At 42.7% G+C, this 23461-nt stretch overlaps 1 protein-coding gene across 2 annotated transcripts; it reads left to right on the plus strand.

Annotated features, from left to right (window-relative positions):
- Positions 1-4644: 4644 nt before the first annotated feature.
- Positions 4645-22825, plus strand: calcoco1a (calcium binding and coiled-coil domain 1a). Of its 2 annotated transcripts, none has more exons than XM_034087003.1 (15): positions 4645-4816; positions 6038-6191; positions 6279-6381; positions 13733-13935; positions 14080-14292; positions 14589-14737; positions 14834-14903; positions 15018-15173; positions 15595-15849; positions 16499-16624; positions 17099-17194; positions 18076-18163; positions 18337-18584; positions 19040-19131; positions 20783-22825. In XM_034087003.1, exons 2-15 carry the CDS (start codon positions 6060-6062, stop codon positions 20808-20810), a joined length of 1959 nt encoding a protein of 652 aa, XP_033942894.1. In that variant the 5' UTR covers positions 4645-4816; positions 6038-6059; the 3' UTR covers positions 20811-22825. The 2 variants fall into 2 exon arrangements, with proteins under 2 accessions (XP_033942894.1, XP_033942895.1); XM_034087004.1 differs by having other exon boundaries at positions 6053-6191.
- The last annotated feature ends 636 nt before the right edge of the window (positions 22826-23461 follow it).

The following is a 23461-nucleotide window of genomic DNA, read 5'->3' on the forward strand; positions in this document are numbered from 1 at the left end:
GAAATTAGCTTTGCCATATCAGCACAAAATAGGTTCAACTTTGAAAACAAACAACAATTCCCCAGATCGGTCGGTGTCATGTGTTGGACTTGGACTTGTTAACAATAGTAAAACGTTCAACAATGAAGTTACCCTCCCCCAACTCTACCTTACATTCCACAAACGAACATCCCTGTCTTCAATAATTTGTTTATCTATCAGCTCACTTTAATTGTCCGCTGGGTTTTTGACTGCACCACATTACATAAAAGCACACAGGAGCCTCATGGCAGCAGCACGACAGCCTCTGATGTAAAGCCTCACGCTTTGCACAGATAAGACGGGTTCAATTTTAATGTTGCTTGCACACCGAGACGCACCAGGCTCACTTGTAAAACAGAATGCCCCCTTCGCTTGTAAACGCAGCAGCCCAGGAGGAGGGGAGAGATGGGGGTTGGGCCGGCTGAGGTGGGGCTGAATTAAAAAGGAGGAGAGGAATTCCACTTGTCCAACTCCTGCAATCCATCCAGTGGATCAATTTCTTCACTCAAATTCCCAATCCATTCCCCATCTCTTTTAAAAACGAATACCCAATTCCAATCACAGCTGCAGTAAAGCATATCTTGTAAAAGGTCATAGTGTGACCTCTGAGTTCTCTAAATTGGATGCTGGTTGGCCCACTTTCCTTTGAAATACTGCACAGCCTGAAATAAAAAAAACGGCCATGTTCACAATCACACCACCAGTGGGACCTGCATCCTGCCCATCTGTAGGTTCATGTTCATTTTGATGTGAAGTGTCACAGCACAGGCAGTTTAACAAGATATTGGTTGTCTGTGTTGAAGGGAAACAGGAACCAGAACTCAAACCTAAAGTAGAGCGTGGGGACCCAGGGATGATTTTGGGATAGGTATATCTGTGTTTGCTTGCCATAGGCAGCAGTCATATAGTGGAGCATATCTCCTGCAGCCAGCCAAGGGAACTGATCAGATGGACGATCAAACACTAATCATTCCCTCACGGCCCATACCGAGTAAAGCTGTCATTAATTTTGCGGAATTACATCAAATCTGAGACATTCTTTATGTGGCCCACGGCCTGTAGACAGTTATACGACAGGGACTGCTGCGCTAAGCAGATGGGGCAGCTTGGCCGTGCATACTAAATACCACCGTCCCCCATTTCTCCATCTCCGCCCTCCCAACACTCTGCTCTCCTTCCAGGCACTCTGCTCCCACTCCCTCTTTCTTTGTTTTCTACCCTTCTAATGCCTTTCCTTGACTGGATAGTCACACATCCCTCACTGCTTACATCACTCACTACGATGATGGGTAATATTTAACTCAAAAGTGCTCAGATTGGTTTAAACAATATATCCATCATGGGAAAATTCATATCTAAAAGCTCTGTTTACACACTAGACACATTACACTTTAATTTATAATGATGAGAAAATAAATTGTTTACCGACATAAATCTTTTATGTTTGTCTCTTGGAGGTTGACAACTTTAACAGTTTACTTGCCTACACACAACAGAAGGTCATAATCCCATTCGAGATTTCCTTGGCAACTGATTACTGCTGAAGGCAAGTTACAATTTATGACTAGTGACACATACCTGCCATTCCCTTTGAATGAGACATGTGGTAAGCTATATTCAGACAGACCACCTCAGGTAATAAAACTGCAGTAGCACTCAGGGCTATACCATTTTCTTATATTGAGAGGAATTCCATGCCAGGCTGCTAGAAATCAGCAGCCGACAGGGATTACATTTGTGCGGAGTAGTACTGCAACAGATAAACAAACAGCCTGCAGAAGCTTTTGCCAGAACAGTTGTAGTGGGTTTTTCCAAGTAATGCATACAAGTGTTGATATTAGTCCAGCTTACAGTTTCCAAACTAAAAGTATGCATCCATATGGTGTGTGTGTGTGTGTGTGTGTGTGTGTGTGTGTGTGTGTGTGTGTGTGTGTGTGTGTGTGTGTGTGTGTGTGTGTGTGTGTGTGTGTGTGTGTGTGTGTGTGTGTGTGTGTGTGTGTGTGTGTGTGTGTGTGTGTGTGTGTGTGTGTGTGTGTGTGTGTGTTCCTGTGTGTCTTTGTGTGAATGTGTGTGTTTGCCTGTGTGTGTCTGTTGGGGTGGGGGGTTATGACAGACAGAGGGGCCATAACAGCAGGCAGCTAGGTCAAGATCAAGCAGTTTCATGGACAATCCACTTTGAGTCTAGTCTCTATTAGGGTGAAGCCTCACATTCCTTCAGCACAGCCATCTTCTAACAACTTCAAAGTCAAGGCTAACTGAAGTCTGCCTGCCATACCATTTTCTAAAATGACAGTGGCAAAAATAACACCAAACAATTAGCATAACAGGAGCAAGAAGAAGACAAAGTATAGTGAATCATTATATCGGTGTTTAAATAGTGATGCATACTGGTTAACTGAAATAAAAGAAAGAGCAAGACACTTATAATAAATCTTTTGCCACAAAACTAAAATGAAGAGTATTCTTTTACATGTCCTCACATTCTAGCCCTAAACACATATGCAAACAGTTGTCACTGGTCTGAATAAGCTAGTCATTGCGGTACAAGCTATTTAATTATCCTATTGCATAGAGAGCCACTACTTCCAGCACCGCTTTGCTCACACAGGCTCAGCACACTATTAATCCACTTAAATACAATTTATAGGGTCTCAACATCGACTGTCCGTCGACATAAAATTACATGAAGCGTCCTTATAGTGTCTTCAACAGACCAAATTAGCCAAACTGGACTTACTAATTGAGAAGAGTAAAGTACTATGTGACTGGATGGACTCATCAATGAGCAGAGATAAATAAAAAGGCTAGGGGAAAAACATCAATAACTTCAGTAATTTAGGATGACCATTATTGAAACTGTGGTTACTGAGGCATTATAACCTTAAATCTTAAATACTCATTTAAATGTCCACCTCTATGATGTTGGTTCCTGCAGCCAACTGACTCCTATTGAGTTCACTGCAACAGAGATGTGTGTTGACTCTCTTTATCAATATGTTTGATTTAAATAATTTTAAATATAATGTGTGTGTGATTAAAAAGCCATTATTTATAGTCAATACAAACTTTTAAAAAGAGTTCCAAGACAATCAATTAAACAAATAACTGTAGTAGTAGTATATCACTAAAGGGCTTTGCAGGGATATTTCCCTCATTCTGGGCTACCCACTTTTACTTTTGCTGTGCGGTTGCAATATTTGCAAAACCTTAGACTCCTCCAGAAGCCTGTGGGACAGTATGAGGAGGCTGAAGATCATGCACTGTGTGTTATAGATGCTAAGAAATATATGCTGCAGCCTGAATGTAAAGCATAGGATTATCAAGATGGTATACTGCCATCTGCTGTCCGGAGCCCAACCAGAAGCTGAATATTTGTACCCCCACATGTTATGAGGCAATGTCTCTCCAAACCCATTGCCAAATTGTGACTTTCTTCTTTGAAAAAATGACTGAACATGACTAATACCTGAAGACTCCATCAAATGCAGAACATAGTTTTGTACAAGATGAAAATGTAAGGTTATACAGGTAATCAGTGGTGTTAAGTAACTAAGTACATTTACTCATTACTGTACTTGAGTCCAATTTTGAGGTATTTGTACTTTACTTGAGTATTTCCATTTCATGCTACTTTGTACTCAGGTAAATATTGTACTTTTACTCCACTACATTTATGTAGTAAGTTAAGTTACTTTGCAGATTAGTGATAAACAATATGATCAACACTTAAATTAGATTTGAGTTACATCTATAAATTATCATTCAACCCAGCAGTAAATAAAGGGATTCAAATGAGTTCCACCTTTACAAGTTTTATAAACATATGAATACATCAGTAACTATAATTAAAACATATCATATATATATATGATTGCGAAACGGGCCAGTCTCAATAATAAGTACTTTTAGAAATGTAAGTATATTTAGATGCCAATACTTTTATACTTTTATATGTAGGCCTACAGGACTTTTACCTATAGCAGAGTATTCCTACACTTTGGTTCTACTATTATTTAAGTACAAGATTAGACTTCTTGAACCTCTGCAGGCAACTATGAAAAACCTTCATAATTCACTTTTACAGAACATCGATTCATATGTTTAGCAAACATTTTAAAATAAAAACATTACATTAAATACCAGTCGCAGAGAACATACTGTGATTCAAATTAAATAGCCTTATAGTTGAATAGGAAATTTGCGAAATAATAAAGTTAACATTCAAAAGATTCTCTGTAATATATGAGATATAAGGTTGCAACAACAACAACAACAACATAAATGTAAAGGATCTGCTTGCTCTCTCTCATACTGCTCACATCCGTTTAGCTGCATCAACCGCTAATCGTTGTTTTCCTCATTGCAAACCGGAGATACTAATTCCCATTGGTCAGTATGCACAACTCTGTCAGACAGCCAGTGGCTCTCTGAGCTTTGACAAGCGATGAGAAAAACAACGACAGTCGATGAGAAGCATCATATTACGTCCAGTACGACCTCTACTGTTCTGCTCTGAGCCTGGGAAATGTAGTTTAAATTCGGTGTTTCAACGTACATATAGCCACATGATGAACAACAGCTCCCATAATTCCGTAGTGGAAGTGAAGCTGTCATGCTTGTGTTTTGCTTTGTTTTTTTTGTTATTGTTTCGGGTTATTGGAGCAACTGAGCCTGAAGAGGAAAGTGCGTGTGTATCGCTCATGTTTTTGTTGTTGTTTCTCCCACATTGTGACTCCTGTATCTAATAGAGAGACGGCTCGTCTAGACTGTTTACAGAGACGCGAGGGCGATAAAGGTAAGCAGGATAACCGGCCGAGACGGTGGAGCCATAATGTGCGCAGATGTCTTTGTAATTAACAAAGCCTGTTATTGTCTTGCCTGACGTGCACGCACAGCCCACTAACTAATGATACGTCGATAATAATTGCGAGTAGGCCTCCAGGTTCAGATCCACCTTTAGCTGCTTTGTTGACATGTTTGTCTTCCTATGTTTTCATCGACGTGCACGGACACTGTTTTCACTACATGTGCTGCTACTGTTGGGCCTCGTGCCCTGTAATGTGAACCCTCCGAAAGCTAGTGTATATTTTTGTCACCGATCCATGTTTTTTGAAGACATCTGCAAAACGTTTTTTGAAACAATAAAACAATATAAGTTGTTTTCCTTATTGCAAAGTTTAGGAAGATGCATTACAAAAATAGAAACTGTAGGCTACACCTCTATAGTTATTTTTGGCTTATACAATACAACACAGCTTAAGTACAGCTTTAAGTACTTTAAAGCCTCCACACCAAAGTGATGTAGCCTACAGAGAAACAATTAAATGAATAAAATACAAAAATCTAACAGCTCAGTTCCCAAACCATACAAATAAGTGAAAAACTAAATGAACAAGAATACAAATTGATGTAACACGAGAGAGAAATATAAAATATGGGAAAGGTACAGTTAATCTACAACTGCAGCATATGTACACTTTAGGCCCAAATAGTGCCTTTAGAATCCCCTCTCAAATTTAATTTATTTGCAATTGTTGTCACCTGAATGTCTGTCAGGATGACCGGGCGCATGCAATAGTTACTCACACTCAACATATGGTGTGTTGAACACCCCACACAATACTAAATGAATAAATAATGCCTTCTCTGAGCCACAAGTGGTTTAATGGTTAACTGCAAGCAGGAATTCCTCAAAAGTGCATTTGCCAGTGAAATTTGAGCCCTATACAAGCTGAAGGTTCTAGACACCTTGTCCTTCATGCTTACACGTGCACGGTGTACAATAGCAAATTATGTTGACGATGACTGAAATAACCCTTGTGACAAACATGTAATGTCATGATGCTCAACAGCAGTGCTGTCACTGAGGTTACATTCTAATGTTCTCTCCTCAAGTTGGCACAAATTAAGGATATCCACTTACACTAAATACACGTTCACAGACTACAGGCTCTGTCTTGCTTGTCTTCCTAACAACATTGAACATTGTGGTTTTTTTCCTGCATGTAAAAAATAGCCTGCCTTCCTTTAGTGTTGCCATGGAAAACACTTGGCAGGTCGAGTTCAGAAACGTGGGCTGCAGTTACTTCCCTCAGAGCAGAGTCGATTGCCACTACACACTGAGCTCACAGCACAACTGGGCCAGCAATGACTGGATAGGACTCTTCAAGGTACAGTTATCCTAAAGACTGTCAGAAAAATAATGTGGATGAAGAGTATTTAATGGAAAATAACATTGTGCATATTTTGCTCCTCAGGTGGGATGGCTGTCAGTGAAGGACTACCACACCTTTGTTTGGGCACTGGCCCCGGCTGACTATCTAGAGGGCATGGATGTCAACTGCTGTGTGCACTTCCAGGGTACTCATGCCCTTTTTTTCTAATTGTATTTTATTTCCCATAGTTAGCCAGAATCTATACTGGTACGGTGCTTAGATCCGCATATAAAACCTTCACTAGGAGATTGATGTTTCTGTAAATTGAATTTCTCTCTAAGTCACAAAAGGCTAGCTTCTACTCTATGGAGTGGAAGAAAATGTTATTTGTACCTTTTTAAAAGAGTGTTTCCACTGAACTTATCCTAAACAGAAAACAAATATCCCTCAGCTTGGACTCTAACATGGGACGAGGCTGTATCATGGTTACAATACTGAGTTATTATGAGGATGACAAGCACAATGCCTCTGTTGAAGCCTGCTCTAACTACTACTAAATACTGAAGAAAACTCTTTGTACCGTTTATCAAAGGCAGCTGATAAGCCCATTCAGCGAGGGCCAGATGTACAGCGGGTGCAGCATTGACAGCATTTTCACTAAGTTAAGCGTACTGCCAAGAGCAGAGGGAGAAAAGTATAAATAAACTTCAGATGTTTCCTTATCATCAGCATTGTGACCTAAGCCGGTGCTGTAAGATATAATACAGCTCATAAACTTTGCTGTATGTCATTCTTCCTTTTCTGTTTTCCATCAGGCCCTTTTACTGTACACATTTTGTAAAATGGCAAAGTGTAGATCATTCTAAACATGAAGCCTGTGTTAGATAAGGATACTATTATCTTAGCTTTATGGCCTGGAGGAAGTCAAGCTGGCTGGCTCCTTACATTATGCAAATAAATATTCGTGCTTCAGAGCAAAATTAAAAATAGCATAATTTTTTTGAAACGCAGCGTGTGGAGGCTTCCTCACAGCCCTTTCGCTCTAGGCCCACCTTGGGTTGCCTCACGGGCAGCGGTGTGGCTCGTCGTCATGACTACCACAACACATCTCGAGCATGTGCGGCCGCCCTCAGTGTTTCTCAGAGTGGCAGCGCGTGTGTCTGATGGACAGATAGATGAGCAGGCTGATCAGCAGTTTGCCTGCCCCCCCCCCCCCACAGTTCAATGGGAACATCCCGGGAACAGTGTCTTGCGCTCTAGTCAGAGCTACGGGAACTCCTGTTGAAAGAGGCTATTTCCAGGGTTCCTCAAGGGGAAGAAAATCAGGGGTATTACTCCCGCTATTTTCTTATCCCGAAAAAGACAGGGGGAATGAGACCCATCCTCGATCTATCAGCTTTCAACGAGGCGATAATGAAAAGGCCTTTTCACATGCTGACGATCAAAAGGGTGCTAGAGTGTGTTCACCAGGGAGACTGGTTCACCTCTATAGACCTGAAGGATGCATACTTCCACGTACCCGTCATCCCACAACACAGGAAATTCCTGCGGTTTTCATTCCAGGGAATATCGTACCAGTACAACCGTCTGCCGTTCGGTTATTCCCTGGCTCCTCGCACCTTTTCAAAGTGTGTAGAGATGGCATTGCAGCCTCTACACAGAGGAGGGATGAGAGTACTGTTTTACCTGGACGACCTGCTGCTGATGGCTCGCTCCAGGGAGGAAGTGGCTTTACAGACGGTACAACTCATATCGCATCTGTCAAAGCTGGGTTTCATAATAAACTGGAAAAAGAGCTGTCCTCTTCCCAACCAGTATTATTTACCTGGGTGTGGAATTAAACTCAGCCCGCATGAGAGCGTGACTCTCACGGCAGAGAGTGGAGACACTGACAGCTCTCCTTCGACGCGTCACACCCCGCAGCGTGGTGACAGCCCTCTCTGTGATGTAGCTGCTTGGCATGATGGCAGCCGGTCACGTGGTGATTTCCCTGGGTCTCCTTCACATGAGGAGACTCCAGAGGTGGTTTATTCGCCTACGCATCGACAGAAGAGACGCATGGTGGCCATCCCTCCTTCCGTGGGTTCAGACTTAACCTATTGGAAAAATCCCAGGTTTGGAGCCGGTTCGGGAGGGCAGAGGCGGATCTATTCGCCGCACGCGGGAACGCACAATGCACCCTCTGGTTCTCCCTGACAGCGCAACACCACCCCCCTCTGGGGGTGGACGCGTTCGCACATCGCCCATAGCCCAGGGGACTGTTGTACGCTGTCCCACCAGTCCCGCTGATCCCTCGGTTCCTGGACCGAGTGCAGGAGGAGCGGCTGTCAGTGATCCTAATTGCCCCGGAGCGCACGGGCGCTTCCTGGTTTCCATGCCTACAGCGTACGCTGTAAACGCGCCACTTTAATGTTGCGCTTCCATTACAATTTAGGAACTGGGGTAGTTACTATAGTAACGCAGTGTAGGCGGAGCCGTGACGTCATCTTCAATGAGCGCCCCAAAAAACAACACAGCCGTTAGCTCTTAGCACTCAGAGCTCACAGCTCTTCATATCTGTTCAGAAACTAGACAAAAGTTAAACAAGTACAAACCACAGACTGCCTGTGTCATGGAGAATACAGTCGCTGGTTTATTTATGTCTGTATAGGCCGTTGTTGTGAGTGTGGACGGTCGGAGCATATATAACGTTAGCTTAGCCAAGCTCCATTTTAAAAAGGGTTCTTCGCCTGCCGTCTGTCTGCAGACTTGTCAAAGCATTAATTCATGGTTTTTACTAACCGGTATCAGTATGTTGTTACTTCGGCATCATTTTGAAACGTGTATTACAATTAAATCACGGTCAAATATGTTCATCTTGCTGTAGTTGTAGCCCCCTTGCCAGCGATTCTCTCTCTAGTTTAGCATACTCAGCCCGACTCAGCCTGGTTGTTCCTGGCCCTAGAACCACGATTTAGTCGGGCCAGAAAAAAGGTGAAAAAGTAGCCCCGGGCCAAAACTAGGTCAAGTGGAAACGCAACCAAAAACGGGCCCCGCACAGCTCGGCACGCTTAAAGTGAGCTACCCGCTGCAGTGGAAACGCGCCATTAGAGGGGTTGGGTCTCTCTCAAGTTGTTGTACGTACCATTCAGGGAGCCAGGGCCGCGTCTACCAGAGCGTCATACACAGCCAAGTGGGCAGCGTTCCAGCGTTGGTGTGTAGAAAGAAGCCTGGACCCAATTACGTGCCCCCTGCCTCACGTGCTGTCATTCCTCCAGCTGTTGTTGGACAGAAATTTGGCTTTCAACACAATCAAGGTATATGCGGCTGCCATATCATCTTGTCACGTGTGTTTCGGGGCTGGGACGTTGTTCAGTCACCCCCTGACGAAGCGTTTTCTGCGAGGAGTACGAAGACTCAGACCGGTATCACGTGCACTGGCGCCTCAGTGGGATTTGGCTTTGGTGTTACGAGCACTAAGCAAAGCCCCATTTGAACCTTTCGAGCAGGTTCCCCTTAAAATGTTATCAGCCAAAGTAGTACTGCTTTTGGCAGCGAAAATGTACTTATTGTAAGTCGCTTTGGATAAAAGCGTCAGCTAAATGCAATGTAATGTAATGAAAAGGGTGAGTGATTTGTCTGCTCTCTCTGTGGCTCCGTCATGCCTCCGGATCCAAGGAGATGGCAGTTCGGCTGTGTTACGCCCTAACCCAGCCTTTATGCCAAAGGTCATCACAAGCTCTTTTAGGTCAAGAGTGATCACCTTGGATGGGTTTTTTCCGCCGCCTCACAGGTCGGAGGAAGAAGCATCATCTCCTCTGTCCGGTGCGCGCGCTGTCTTGCTATGTGGCGCGCACGGCTGCCTGGCGCCGTTCTCAGCGCCTGTTTGTGCACTATAGAAAGTGCTCGATTGGGCAACCTCTGTCTGCACAACGGCTGTGTGAGGCGGTGTCACAGGCATATGTCTCCTCTGGGGTGGAGCCCCCGGAGAACATCAATGCGCACTCCACCAGAGGAATTTCCTCCTCCACGGCTTTGCACGGGGGAATGTCAGTGGAAGACTTTTGCACTGCTGCATCTTGGTCTTCCCCCTGTTCATTTATTCATTTTTATTTGAGGGATGTCTCCCATTCCTCTCTGACACACTTTGTACGGAGTGCCGGGTCAGAGTGAGTGACGTCAGGGATCCAGCGGGACGCTCTCCTACCTGTCTGACACACAGAGAGCTGCTGTTCCCCCTCTGGTCGCTGGGCAAGGTGGGACCTTGGTCTCTACTTTCTCACAGCGGCTGGTATGTATTGTTCCCAGCCTTCATCCCTTCAGGGAACATAGGCATGTTTTGCTTTGTTCCAGGTACGGTGATGCGCCATTACGCATGGCACAACAGGCATGGGGTGTTATTGAGCAGGTGCCTGTGCTTCTAGTGCCGGGCGGACCACAGTGGGGCGCCCGGCGCTTAACCCAATAGCGATAGCCTAATGGGGCATTTCCACTGCAGCGGGTAGCCCCGTTTAAGCGTCCTTAATCGTCCTCAAGCGGCCAGGCCAGTTTTTGGTGGCCTTTCCATATAGCATAGCACCAGCTAGCGGGTACTTTTTCCGGCCCCATAAAATTGTGGTTCTATCAGGCCAGGGCCAGGGCTGAACTAGTGACGTCAACACTCTCGACTATTGATTGGTCAGAGAGAATCGTCACAAGATTGCGCACGAGATCATCCCTAGCGTCGCATATATATCTAGAAGCATTTTTATACACAGCATTTTTATACACAGCATTTTTATACACAGCATTTTTAAATGAATCGCTTCCACATCCTCCATTGTTGTGTGTTTTGTGAGTTGTGTCGCATTGAAGATGACGCCACTGCAGTTTTACCCAGCGTCACTCCGCCCAAAAAGCCGAGATGGGTCTGGCTGCAGACCGCAGCAAGGAGGCGGATCGTATAGGGGCGTTTCCTAAAAATCTTTATCCAATAGAATAATGACACTCAGCAGAAATACATAGGCTACTGTAGGTGGCAGTAATGCAACTTAAGGGATTCCATCTGCTTTTATAAATCCTCGCAGAAGAAGTCATTCGTTCTAGAGATGGGAATTCCGGCTCTTAAGCCGGATCATTTGGCTCGGCTCACCAAGAAGAGCCGGCTTTTTTGGCTCCCAAAGGGCTCTTCAGTTTACCACATATTATACCTTTTAATTTAATCAAATGTAGCCCTGTTTCGACTAATGATTTATATGTGTACACATATATCACTTAAATTATTCAATACATCCTTTGTACTGAAGTATTCAAAAGTAAATATTACATGTTTAATATAAATTATTTGCTGTGGCCAATTGTTTTCATTGCATTTACCGACCCCTGTAACTCTCTGATACCACCCAATGAATGCATTGACTTGCTTGTAGAACCACGCTACACAAAACAGATAGCAACACCTATAAAAACTATTTTAAAAAAGGGGCTACTGTATCAACCTATATAAAGTATATAAATATAGTTTTTCTCCCTGCAGGAGAGGGGAGCGTGCTTTGAGATCAGCTGCTAGGCTGCAGCGGGGAGAAGAGGGGGACAAAAGAGATCTCCGTCCTCCGTGTTTTAGTCTTATAGAAGAAGAGAAGTAATGGGGCAGAAACCCTCATTTTTACGCAGCGGTCCAGACATAGACATCAAACGGCGACACATATTCAGTTGCCAGTTACTTTTGGCATTAGGGCAGGGATATCTAGATACTTTCCAAGGTTTGACATAATGAATTGTGCTACTTTTAAAGCAAGCAACGATGTTTTCAAATCTGTAATCAAAAAGCTCCTCAAAAACACTATAGAAGCAGTTCCTGCCGTTGTTACGTTAGTTCAAACAGTAACAACGGACTACTTTTCTTAGCGGATGCATGTCAATTTAAATCAATACATAAAACTATTTTTTAAATCAATAAAATATTTTTCTAAATCCATAAAAGCATTTCAATTATTATTGGGAGTCATGTCGTTACTTTGTTGAGAATGTGGCCATGTGTAATAAGCGGGATAATGTCCACATTGCATAATGTGCCTTCATGCCGATCTAGATCCCTCCGCAAAAACAAAACAAAAAACGGCTCGTTCGCGGGCGAGAGCCGGCTCCCGTCGTTCACTATAGGATCCGCCCCTATACGATCCGCCTCCTTGCTGCGGTCTGCAGCCAGACTCTATTGAAAAAGCCCGCCTACACTGCGTTGCTACCCCAGGTCCTAAACTGTAATGGAAATGCGCCACAGCCTCGGACGGCCAGCGAGGCAGCCCGAGGCCTGAGCGAGGACGCTTAGGGACGCGGGGCTACCCCGCTGCAGTGGAAATGTGCCATTAGAGGGCGAAGCCATATATGAAATAGAACTGAAGTTACCTACTGTAACTCCAGCTTCTATGAGTATTGGCGAAGCCCTCTAAGTGCTGGGCCCCACTGGCTCCAGGAATAGCTGAAGAAAAGTTATTTTGTATGGGAGCAGATTGTCGGGCCTCCTTCCTATTTATACCGGAAGGGAGCCCGAGGGTGGGGCCCACCTTGCGGGTGGGCGTGGACTACAAGTGTTTCAGTGCTGCGCGGGGGCGCAGGGGGATTACTCAATAGCGATAGCCTTAGAGGGCTTCGCCGATACTCATAGAAGCTCAAGCTGGAGTTACAGTAGGTAACTTCAGTTTTGTTTAGATGTTTTGAGGTACGCAAAGGCGCGTCGTGACACAAGTGACGTTACGCAATTCAAAGATTTTTGCCGCGCATGCGTACCTGCGTACCAGTTATGTGCACCCCCCTGGCTATAGACAAACATCCGGTGTGTAGGCCGCTCCTCAGATCACCTGTCCTCACAGAGACGTGTTTTACTAACTTTATGAAAGATTAAACTTTATATTTTCATCTAAATTAACAGACAGAATAAACTCTCATCTGACAAAATGTTAGTACTTTGATGACAACACCTGAAACAGCCCTCAAACGGGACAGATTAATGTACCTGCATAGGGAAAGCTATCTGCGTTCATAAGTATAATAAAGGTAAAAGAAAATGAAAACGTACTCAAGGCAAGGTAGACTTCTTGAAGATATATCAGGATGGACAAAGTATTTTCCAAGTCGGTGATCAATAACAAACCATCGGTTCATTCTAAAGGAGCCCGCTAAAGTGTTTGCGAGCGTTGTGAATCAAATGTTTTGCTCTACGCCATTTATTTTGGCGCTCACCTGGTCTAATTGACGGAATGCTGCCGCTCGTGGTGGGAAGCTGTATTGCAGCAATCTGCTCATGAATCAATGTGGCGATACAATACATTTTTTTCTTTTTAAATTGCATTAGTAAATGATTTGTTTTATGCGTATACATTTACATTTAAAATCTAAACCCTTTAAATCATGTTATACTATTTTTCATAAAGACTGTTATTATAAAGGAGATTTGCTCTCCCAAAATAAGAGGGAGTTAAATTATCTAGCCATCTAAAATGCATTAAGACTCCTATGAATATCATAATGGTAAAAAAAAAAAAACACTGAAAACTGAAATGTAACATCTCATGTCTCATCTTTTTACCACCACTTCTTAGCCTCCTACCTACCCAAGACCAGCTCCCAAGATTATGAGTTTGTATACATCGACGCAAAGGGGGAAGTTTGCTCCCGCAGCTCCACATTTAGTTTCTGCGCTCCAAAGCCCCTTGAGGATCTGGTGACCTTTGAGGAGGAGCCCCATGGTGAGGAAGGAGGCACAGGCATGCTGCTGGTAGTGCCCAGGGCTGAACTGCTGCAGGTGAGCATAACAATAATAGAATATATTTACAAAATAAAGTAGCAAAGTATTTTTGTTTTACTAAATTAATGAGTGATGATAAAACAAATATGCCGGAACATTTAATTTTTTATTTCCCATCCGCTTCCTTCTGTCTCTCGTCAGAGTCGACTGCAGGAATGTTTGCGAGAGCGCGCTGAACTGCTGCAGGCGCAGGAAGCAGAAAACAAGCACAGGGAGAAAGAGATGGAAGATTACAAGAGGGCCAGGGAGGCCTGGGACAGACGACGCAGAGGGCTGGAGAGTGAAACCGCCAGGCTGAAGGACGAGCTGAAGCAGAGTCAAGGGATGCTAGAGGAGATGGAGACGGAGCACAACGTATGTATAGAGCTAGGCAAATGACGAGGGAAAGTACATTTGCTTATGACCGATTCGCTTTTGGACGTTTCCATATTTTTCTTCTGTATCTGTGCCTTTATTCTCAGATGCAAAGCATGTCTTTGCTCAAACGATGTCATGTCTTTTTCAATTTTAAGTACTAATGTAATTTAATAAAATGCCTGGGCTGTTATATTAAAATATAAAATGTAATATATTTTTATATGGGTTGCCTAGTGTATGTCATAATAAAATACAATTCCTCGTAAAAATTAAAAATGCCTCTGGTCTGTTAGGAGAAGCAGGCTTTTGGAGAATCACTAGCCCAGGAGAAAAGTGCTTTATTGGATGCGAGGGAGGCGAGCAAAGTGAGAATCAAAGAGCTGGAGGAGGATATGAAAACCCTGACACAGAGAGCCGTGGAAAGAGAGACAGAGTTGGAAAGGTATGACGTTTTTTTCCGCTCTGTCGCTTCTACATTAAGTTTTATGTGGGTTTCATGAGTACTTTTGATCATCAGTAACCAACTCTATGTGTGCAGGATGAAGGAAAGAGTAAAGAGGGCAGGAGCTCAGAAAAATGAAGAGGATAGTGAGAAAAAGAGCCTGCAGGTAATTTCAATGCAGATGAATATTGCTGTACATCATAATAAAAGCGGTGTCTTAGTTGTTCTTTCTTAAACATCGCACTCTCTTTCCCCATCTGTGTCATGTTTTTCCTATAAGACCAAGCTTGAACAGACAGAAGGTGAACTCCGAAGTCTGTCGAAGGAGTTTCAGGTGCTGAGGACTTCGCTGGCTCAGAGAGACACGAGTGTTCTGCAGCTCCAAAACAGCATCACCACCCTCACCCAGAAACTCACCACTGCACACAGGAAAGAGGTTGGAAATGAGGGTTGACAATAATATACGGTTTGATCATTAAAGCTGGAATCGGCAAATTTGTATGCGAGGGGCATTAAATTGTCTTTGTGTTCACAAGACAAGAATAATGCTTCACTGATGTTCAAAATACATGTTGTCCTTTTTTAATGCATCACCTCCTTTAAGCACCGGCAAACCAAATGTATCTTAACACATGGGCTCAATTACCTATTATATCTCAACTTATACATGGGTGCATTTCCTAATTAACACACATAGCTTTAAATAATAATGAAAACATCCTAAAGTTTTACCAGACATACTTGAAGAACTACTTTGGCTTTTCATATTCTGTATTAGTTATAACCCCAACTGGCATTATTTGGGAAATCATCTTCAGATATGGAGCCAACATGCTTTCTTTTCCCGTTATTTCCAGGCAGAGAACGAGGCAACACTGAAGGAGATGTGGAGCCTGCGGGAGCGTCTGAACATGAGCGAGCGCGCTGCAGAGGGCTTAAAGAGTGATCTAAATGCCATGGTGGCCCAGAGGGATCATGGGCAGGCGGAATTGCATCAGGCTCGTCTGCAGGCTGCACAGCTCACACTTCAGCTTGCTGATTCCAGTCTGGCCATGAGAGAGGGAAGAGCCCGCTGGACCCAGGAGAGGCAGCATCTCCAGCGCATTTCAGAGGTACATATAGCTGCTAGAACTAAAGTGCAGACTTTAAATCATTTGTGATGGGGTAGAGTTAAAGTTTGAATATAACTTCAATAGCAATGTTTTAACACAAAATATGATGTATTTAAGATCTAAATGTTCTTGTAGTGACTTTTTAACCTTATCTATACTTAAGCCACTGAGGGATGGGAACGGGAGAACTTAGTTCGGACGCGTGTTCCAGATGATAAAATAATGTCCATACGAGTGTATATCCTTGATTATCCTTTATTTTGTGTTCCATATATTCACCATATTGATTGTATCCATATTGCCTTTCTGTTACCATTCAGATGAACAATATGCCTGCCAGTCACGCTCTGATACATACAAGTTAACACAGCTCATATCAACACAGCTTCTGCCGACATGGTCAAAAATAGTTTGCTTCTGTCCCACACACCTGAATCCCATCACCCATTGATTACATATATATACACTCACAAGTGAATGCTCCATCTTGTGTTCAATGTTGGAACTGCATGATACATTCAACATGCAGATAAAGTAAAACAAACAAAATACATTACGGTTCCAACAGTTCCTTAGCTCATACATGTTCCAGTGAACCAATGAAGAATGTTATATACTGAGAAAGTGTATGTGTGCTCATCCCTGACAGAAGAACCACGAGAGTCTGGAGAAATACAATGCTGAGATGCAGAAGATGGAGGAGAGGCTGCAGGACGAGAGGATGGAGAGAGTGAAGCTGGAGGTCGAGCTCGGCAGGGAAAAGGATTGCAACCGGGTGGGAAGACAACTCGGAACTTACTGCATTCAGGGTTCCTTGTAATATCTGGAGGGAATGGCTGTAGGGGTTCCTGTACACTTTGGCACTTGTGACTTTTAGGACTGTGTTTTATTTTGTCTGTGAGTGAATGTCCTTTTTGTCTGTAACTTTATTTTGTATTGCTGCTGTTTCTTAACCATGTTTCTCTTTAGCATCAAAACCTGTGTCCCAATAGATTACTTGTATAAATAAAGGTTATTTAGCTAATATTTAAAACACTTTTATTTTGTGTGTTTGCAATAAACACAACGACATTTACCATGAATCAGTAAGATATTCTTATTCATTAATTTCTAAGTACAGAAAACTTAAGCTATTCTTTATATATATATATATATATATATATATACTTTGTTTGCTACACAGTTTTATTTTGTAGAAGAGTATTTGTTTTTTCTGACATACCCTGTCCTGTGTTCTCTGGCCTTGCAGGTTCAGCTGGGGGAAACCCGCAGGGAGCTCCAGGAGCTGAAGGCCAGCCTGAGGGTCGCCCAGAAAGAGAAGGAGCAGATACTTGCAGAGAAACAGGTCAGAAACTCACTTTAATTAAACATAGGGGACAACTTAAAGCTGAAGCCTACCGAATATGTCCAAAAAGGAGAAGCTATACTGTTTTGAAAACACGTGCCTGTATAGTGTCACAGTTACTAACTATATGTGTGCTGTTCATTATCAGCTGACAAGGTCTCAAGGCCAATAAATGGCTATGGTATGGTATAGATTAACAAATAAAGTGTAACAGTGTTATCCTAATCAGCCCATAACTGCAGTACTTTAGTCATTATTAGCTTTAAAGTTAAGTTACAATTTGTACCTCTCTCCAGCTTGAGTGCATCTATAAATACGTTTTTATTCCCTAAATGCTCGTTATTATTAATGTATTCATATCCTAAAGCTTACCGATGTAACATATATGCAAGTATAGGGATTGTGAATGTCCCAGGTGTTGGGAATCTTCGTCTGTTGTTGTCTTCTTTGTTGTTATTGTGCAATATAAATGGTTTATAGCGTAATATAAATCAGTGGATTTCAGAGCAGTCAGTGCTGCCGCTGTTAAAGTGCCTGCAGAGTTTTTGTTGGATAACCACCATCACAATAGCCCGCTACTGGCAGAGTAGATAGTCAATGTTTTTAAAATCAGTGTCCAGCTTAATTTTAACATCCGCCACATGGGAGCGAAGCGGCCAATCTGGCACATGATAAATCAAACTAATGTTTAAATGTTTATTGAACAGAGATAATGATATTTATATAATAACAAGTGTTGCGGCTGTGCATTTTTTACCAGTTTATGTGGCTTTGGCTGGAAGAAGTGGAACATCATGAGGGTTACGAGGGTGATGGCTGCTGAAGCCACGATGAAAGTCCTGCCCAGGCGTGTGATATGATGGCTGTATTTTCCACTACAGGAGTTGATGGAGTACATCTGTCAGCTGGAGCAGAAGATGGGAACAATGGTCAGAGCCAAGTGGAGTGCTGCCCCGATTGCCTCTACAGGTGAATGGAGCCACACATTAATCTACTATATGCCCTGTAGATAAAAGTGTAAACCATCATATAACAGCAGCGCTAAATATCCCTCCGAACAGCCTCTGTAGTGGGGGCGACAGGAGCAGTGCTTTGAGGAAAACTGAACACTTTTTCTTTGTCAATTTCTGTCAATCTGGCAGGGCGGCCTGGTAGTGCGTTATCCGACTCTGAGGACGAAAACCCAGAGGCTCTGCAGCCCCTCCGCCCAGCAAGACCTCTGGGTCACTACAGGTTGTGTGAGCAGGGCCAGTCAAACTTCCTGCTCCTTGCCCCCCCTCCTTCCTCCCCAAGGGAGGCAGAGAGTTGTGCGGTGGTCATCAACCAGCCAGCCCCGCTCTCCTCGCCACACCAGGCCGACGCTGACACTTTGCCGCACAGCTCTGATTCGGTGAGACACGCTATTCGAGCCATTCAGCGTCAACATAGTATAATTGCATGCAATACTGAAAATGAGGTATGTCTTCATGCTGATAGGCGTGCACACCAGTTAATAATGGGCAGTGAATCGTTTGATACGGACATTATCTCCTCAGAGCAATTAGGCCGCTAGTGTGCCAGGAATTAGACTGTAATATCTGCTCTGTGTGTGTGTGTGTGTGTGTGTGTGTGTGTGTGTGTGTGTGTGTGTGTGTGTGTGTGTGTGTGTGGTGTGTGTGTGTGTGTGTGTGTGTGTGTGTGTGTGTGTGTGTGTGTGTGTGTGTGTGTGTGTGTGTGTGTGTGTGTGTGTGTGTGTGTGTGTGTGTGTGTGTGTGTGTGTGTGTGTGTGTGTGTGTGTGTGTGTGTGTGTGTGTGTGTGTCTTTGCGTGTGTTTGCTATGTGTGTGTATTGTTCTCTGGTGTAAAGGAGGAGGAAGCTGATACACTTCAGTGCGGAAGGCTCAGCTCTGAAGAGGAAAGAGCACTTTTGCTGCCAGAGCACACTGCCACTGTTATCAGGTAAAACACACACACACACACACACACACACACACACACACACACACACACACACACACACACACACACACACACACACACACACACACACACACACACACACACACACACACACACACACACACACGGAGCATTACCAATTGGTATATACTGTAGGTATTGCTATTAAAAGCTTTAGGGAGAAAGTTATTTTCGCCTGTGCTTAATATAAATGATTTAGTACAGTACAGTTTTAAGGTAATTGTGCTTTACTATTACTATTAGAGGGGAGGACATTGCCTGAAGCTTCCACTTAGTGTGTTAAAGATTGTCAAGTGGTGTTAATCAATCCCTATTCACTTGTGACCCTTTTAAAACAAGCAGTGTTTTGCTGAGTTCTTTAGTAATTGTTTAAATGTCTATAGTTGTCTCTGAGCCTTTACTAGTAATGGAATATTTGTGTCTTGTTTAATTGGTGTTGAAATCTAAATGTAGGTTTTAAGTGCTTCCACCAGAGCTACTTATAACACTGTGACACATGCAAGAATCAAATGTTGCTAGAAATGTTAAAGCTTCTACAAATAAAAATATATATTTAGATGGGCACATTCATATGAGACTAGTTTTAGATAAACAGGTTGTACTGTAGGTAACGCACATCCCAAAAACTTTAAAGGTGCTACGTTAAAAAAAATCTAACTATGGCATGAATCAGACAAAAGATTAAGCTTCCAGAAATTTAAATTTGACAAACATTTGATCAAACAGACCAAGATCTCAGTTAGATCATAAAATATCACAATCAAAATAGCTAGCTCATAATACAGTATGCATATCTTTTTACCTAATAAATAGACTTGTCTTCCCTTGAAATATATTCTAGGATTCAGGTTAGATTAATGCAGGGTAAGGCAAGTGACGACAACACAATTCAGCACAGCTGAAGATTTGATGTTCAAAGATGGGGCTCTGCATTACTGCCTGCATGTTAAAAGGACATTTTCTTTAAAGGCCAAACAAGCTGGTCTTAAACTCTAGCAATGCATCATATTTTATGAGCTCATGACTTGATTTGTGTGTACAACCTTACTCTGCAGAGCAATTAGTGAACACAGCAGCCAGATAACTGCAGTCTGGCAAAAAGTGTCATATTTCTTTCTTAAATGCAGAGAAGTAAAAGCCCAAAGTATTTCAAAGAGAAAGGAATGAAGTAATTGTACTCGTGCATAGCACCTGAGTGCAGAGTTTCCACTTCAGGTCTCAAAGAGAAATGGTTTCAGGCGCACACAGTGAATTCAAAGCTTACTAATGCACCCAGACACATGTGACCAATTATTTATGGTGACAGGGTGAGTATGGCTGGAAGATGGAAGTTTTGAATATGTGGTCGTAAAAGAAGTTGAGTCAGGGTGAGGCGGGGGGGACTGTGTGAGACAGAGCTGTGGTGTGGGAGGGGCGAGATGGGAGGACAAGGGGACAGATAAGTTGACAGCAAGCTGTAGGAATGATTTACCTGAGGGTTGTACTGCAGTCACGGGCCAATTTTCAGCATCATTAAAGCTCTCTCTCTCCCATTCACCCGCTCCTTCAGTCTAACCTCCTTTTTCAACCAGAACGTGTGTTTTCTTTCACCTTTTCACACACACACACTCTGCTTTGTCTCATCCTGCAGTGATCTGGCCGACACCTCGCTATGGTAACCAGTGGACACTAAGCCAAGGCGGACGATCAAAAAGAGAAAAAGGGTTTTTATTTGAGTTAATGTGGTTCCACATTACTTCCACTAACAAGCACATATACAGCTCACTCACTACACACACAAAATGTTAATATGCAATTATTGTATCTGCAGTGAACCTTGAGTTTCCCCTCTTAGACTGTTGTGTTATCGCCCTTGCTGTTAGTTGTTAGGAATGACATAATGCTCGTGGTGGCAGGTCAACACCGTGTTTATGACGGACATAAGGCTGGTGCACAGTATGAAACGGCGTGCTTTTGGGCTCAGGCGTTTGAGAGTTTGCAGGCTGTAGCAGAATGATTTCTGTTGAATCATTGCTATGTTGAGGGCTTTACGATGGATGTTATGTCGTTTTTATGACTTTTGTGATCAGGAGTCATGACAGGCACTGTAATTATGATGTTTTGTGTGGGCCCGGCTCCTCTTGAAATCATGGCAAAACTCTCTTCCAGCATTAAATTCTCCACAGCAGCTTTGAACGCTATTCACGGCAGCATAAAGTTATGATACAGCATCGTGCCAGAATTATATTGCAGTAATGTAGGTTCATGGCATCATATTTCTCCTCCATTTACCCAGAAGTAAGATTTTATATGCACTTTCTTGTACGCAGTAGAAGTTGATTGTTTTCATGCAGATGCAGTTAAGGAGATATAGTGATGCAGACGCGCTGTCGGTGGAGATGCATTTGAAATAGAAAGCCTATTGAACAGATTGTGTTTAAAGTCTATTAAATAGATGCCAGATGCAACTTTCTACTTCAGTACCTTTATTTCACCATTATTATAATATTAATGCTCATAAGCTCTTTACCATTTATCAGCTGCTGTTTTTACTTTGTAATGATCTTGGATTCCGTAATTATTTAAATTAAATGCTAATTTACTAGCTGGCCGTTTAGATATTTAGTGTTTGTATTGTACAGAAATCATGCAGTTCTAAATTTGTGCCTAGAATAATTTTAAAAATAATCAAGAAAAAAAGCTTTATAGATCCCGACATCATAACATGGTGTTGGTATATTTCCCCTAGCCCTATGGCAATATACTGCCTAATAAAAATCGCTGCCTACCTTTTAATCAATACTGTATACATTTTTCATGATTTTTCTATTTATAATTAACTTGGGCTATGCTGCAATGAAACTATGCAGGTTTAGTTTGACAAAGTCTTTCACGCAACTCTGTGCAATGTGTGAAAAAGTTTTCCATGCTTGGCTAAAAATATTTGCTAGACACTTTGATGCTTGATGATTTCATCAGCTAAATTTGCACCCTATTTTTACTATAGAAGAGTTTTTAGATGAAAAGTAGATTTACGGATACTTTATATGTCAGTCGTGTGTCCTTTCATCATTATCTTAATCATTACCATTGTGTGTTGTGTTTACGTATATTTTATTTACACATTCTATTCTTGCATTCTGCTTTTAAAAACGTACTTTGACTATAAAGATTTGAGTTATATTGTTTGGAGATATTGGTGCTAATGAAAGGGAATGAAACCGGCATGTTGAGTTTAAAGTGGAGGAAATTAATTGATTGATTAAACAGGATTATGAAAGTACTCGAAAGGAGTTCATGTCTGTCCAACCTCTCACTTACCTTGTGTCACTGTGTACTCTGGTGTTGCAGTACATGTTGATTCTCCTTGTAAAGAAGTGGGAATGTTTTAAGGAGCCTGGTGTTCTTTCCCAGAAGATAGCACACTACACTACATCTATCCTCCATAGTCCTTGTTTGTGGTTGTAATCTGACTTTATGTTTTAGGGAAGTTATTCTTTTGTTATCCCACTGAGAGTTTAAGGGGCGAGTGCTCTTCATCGGGACACGTCTCCGGTTGCAATAAAGGTTATGGTTTGTTTTGAAGTTTTGTGTGTGAAGGTTATCCCACATGTACATCGCTGTGTTTTCTTATCAGTCATGTACCGGGGTTTGGGTGGGGTTACGTATAATAAAGAGGTTTATGTATCCATTATCGTGTCTAATGTGTCTTTTTCTGGCCAAAGATCATAGCAATATTTGGATCCTCACATGACATTTCACTGGTAATTAACTATGCCATTTCTTTTCACACAGCTATATAACCTATATTCCCCTTTGGCTCATTGCCTGTTTCACATTTCTCATTCTGGATTTTCTCTCCATTCACCTTTGGCTCTCCCTCACTCTCCCCTCAGGCAAGAGCTCCTCATCATCTTCATCCTTGTGCATGAACACTCCTCCGGCGGTTCTCCCGCTCCCTCCACCACACTCCCTCCATCTTAAGTCTGGGGTGACGATAGCTAATTATAAAATCAATGATGCCGGGCTGCCTAGTTTACAGCCCCCTAAAACCTTAACTGGAAATCACTGTGGGATTGATGACTCCCTCACTCTTTATCTCTTTTAATTAGAAATGTAAAAGATATGAAGACCCAGAGGCCAGAACACATCTCCGTGTTTTTATGACTCTGACACCCGCCTTCCACAGCTCTCGCTTCCCCTCCCCAATTCACTCCTTCCTCTACCTGGCCTTGTTTATTCCCTCCTCCTCCTCCCTTCTGTCCCACCCTCCATTCACACTCTTGTCACAGATACCTTTACCCGTTTCTTCATCACGTTCTCCATTACC

The sequence above is a fragment of the Pseudochaenichthys georgianus genome, chromosome 7, assembly GCF_902827115.2.
Source record: "Pseudochaenichthys georgianus chromosome 7, fPseGeo1.2, whole genome shotgun sequence".
In the NCBI taxonomy this organism is placed as follows: domain Eukaryota; kingdom Metazoa; phylum Chordata; class Actinopteri; order Perciformes; family Channichthyidae; genus Pseudochaenichthys; species Pseudochaenichthys georgianus.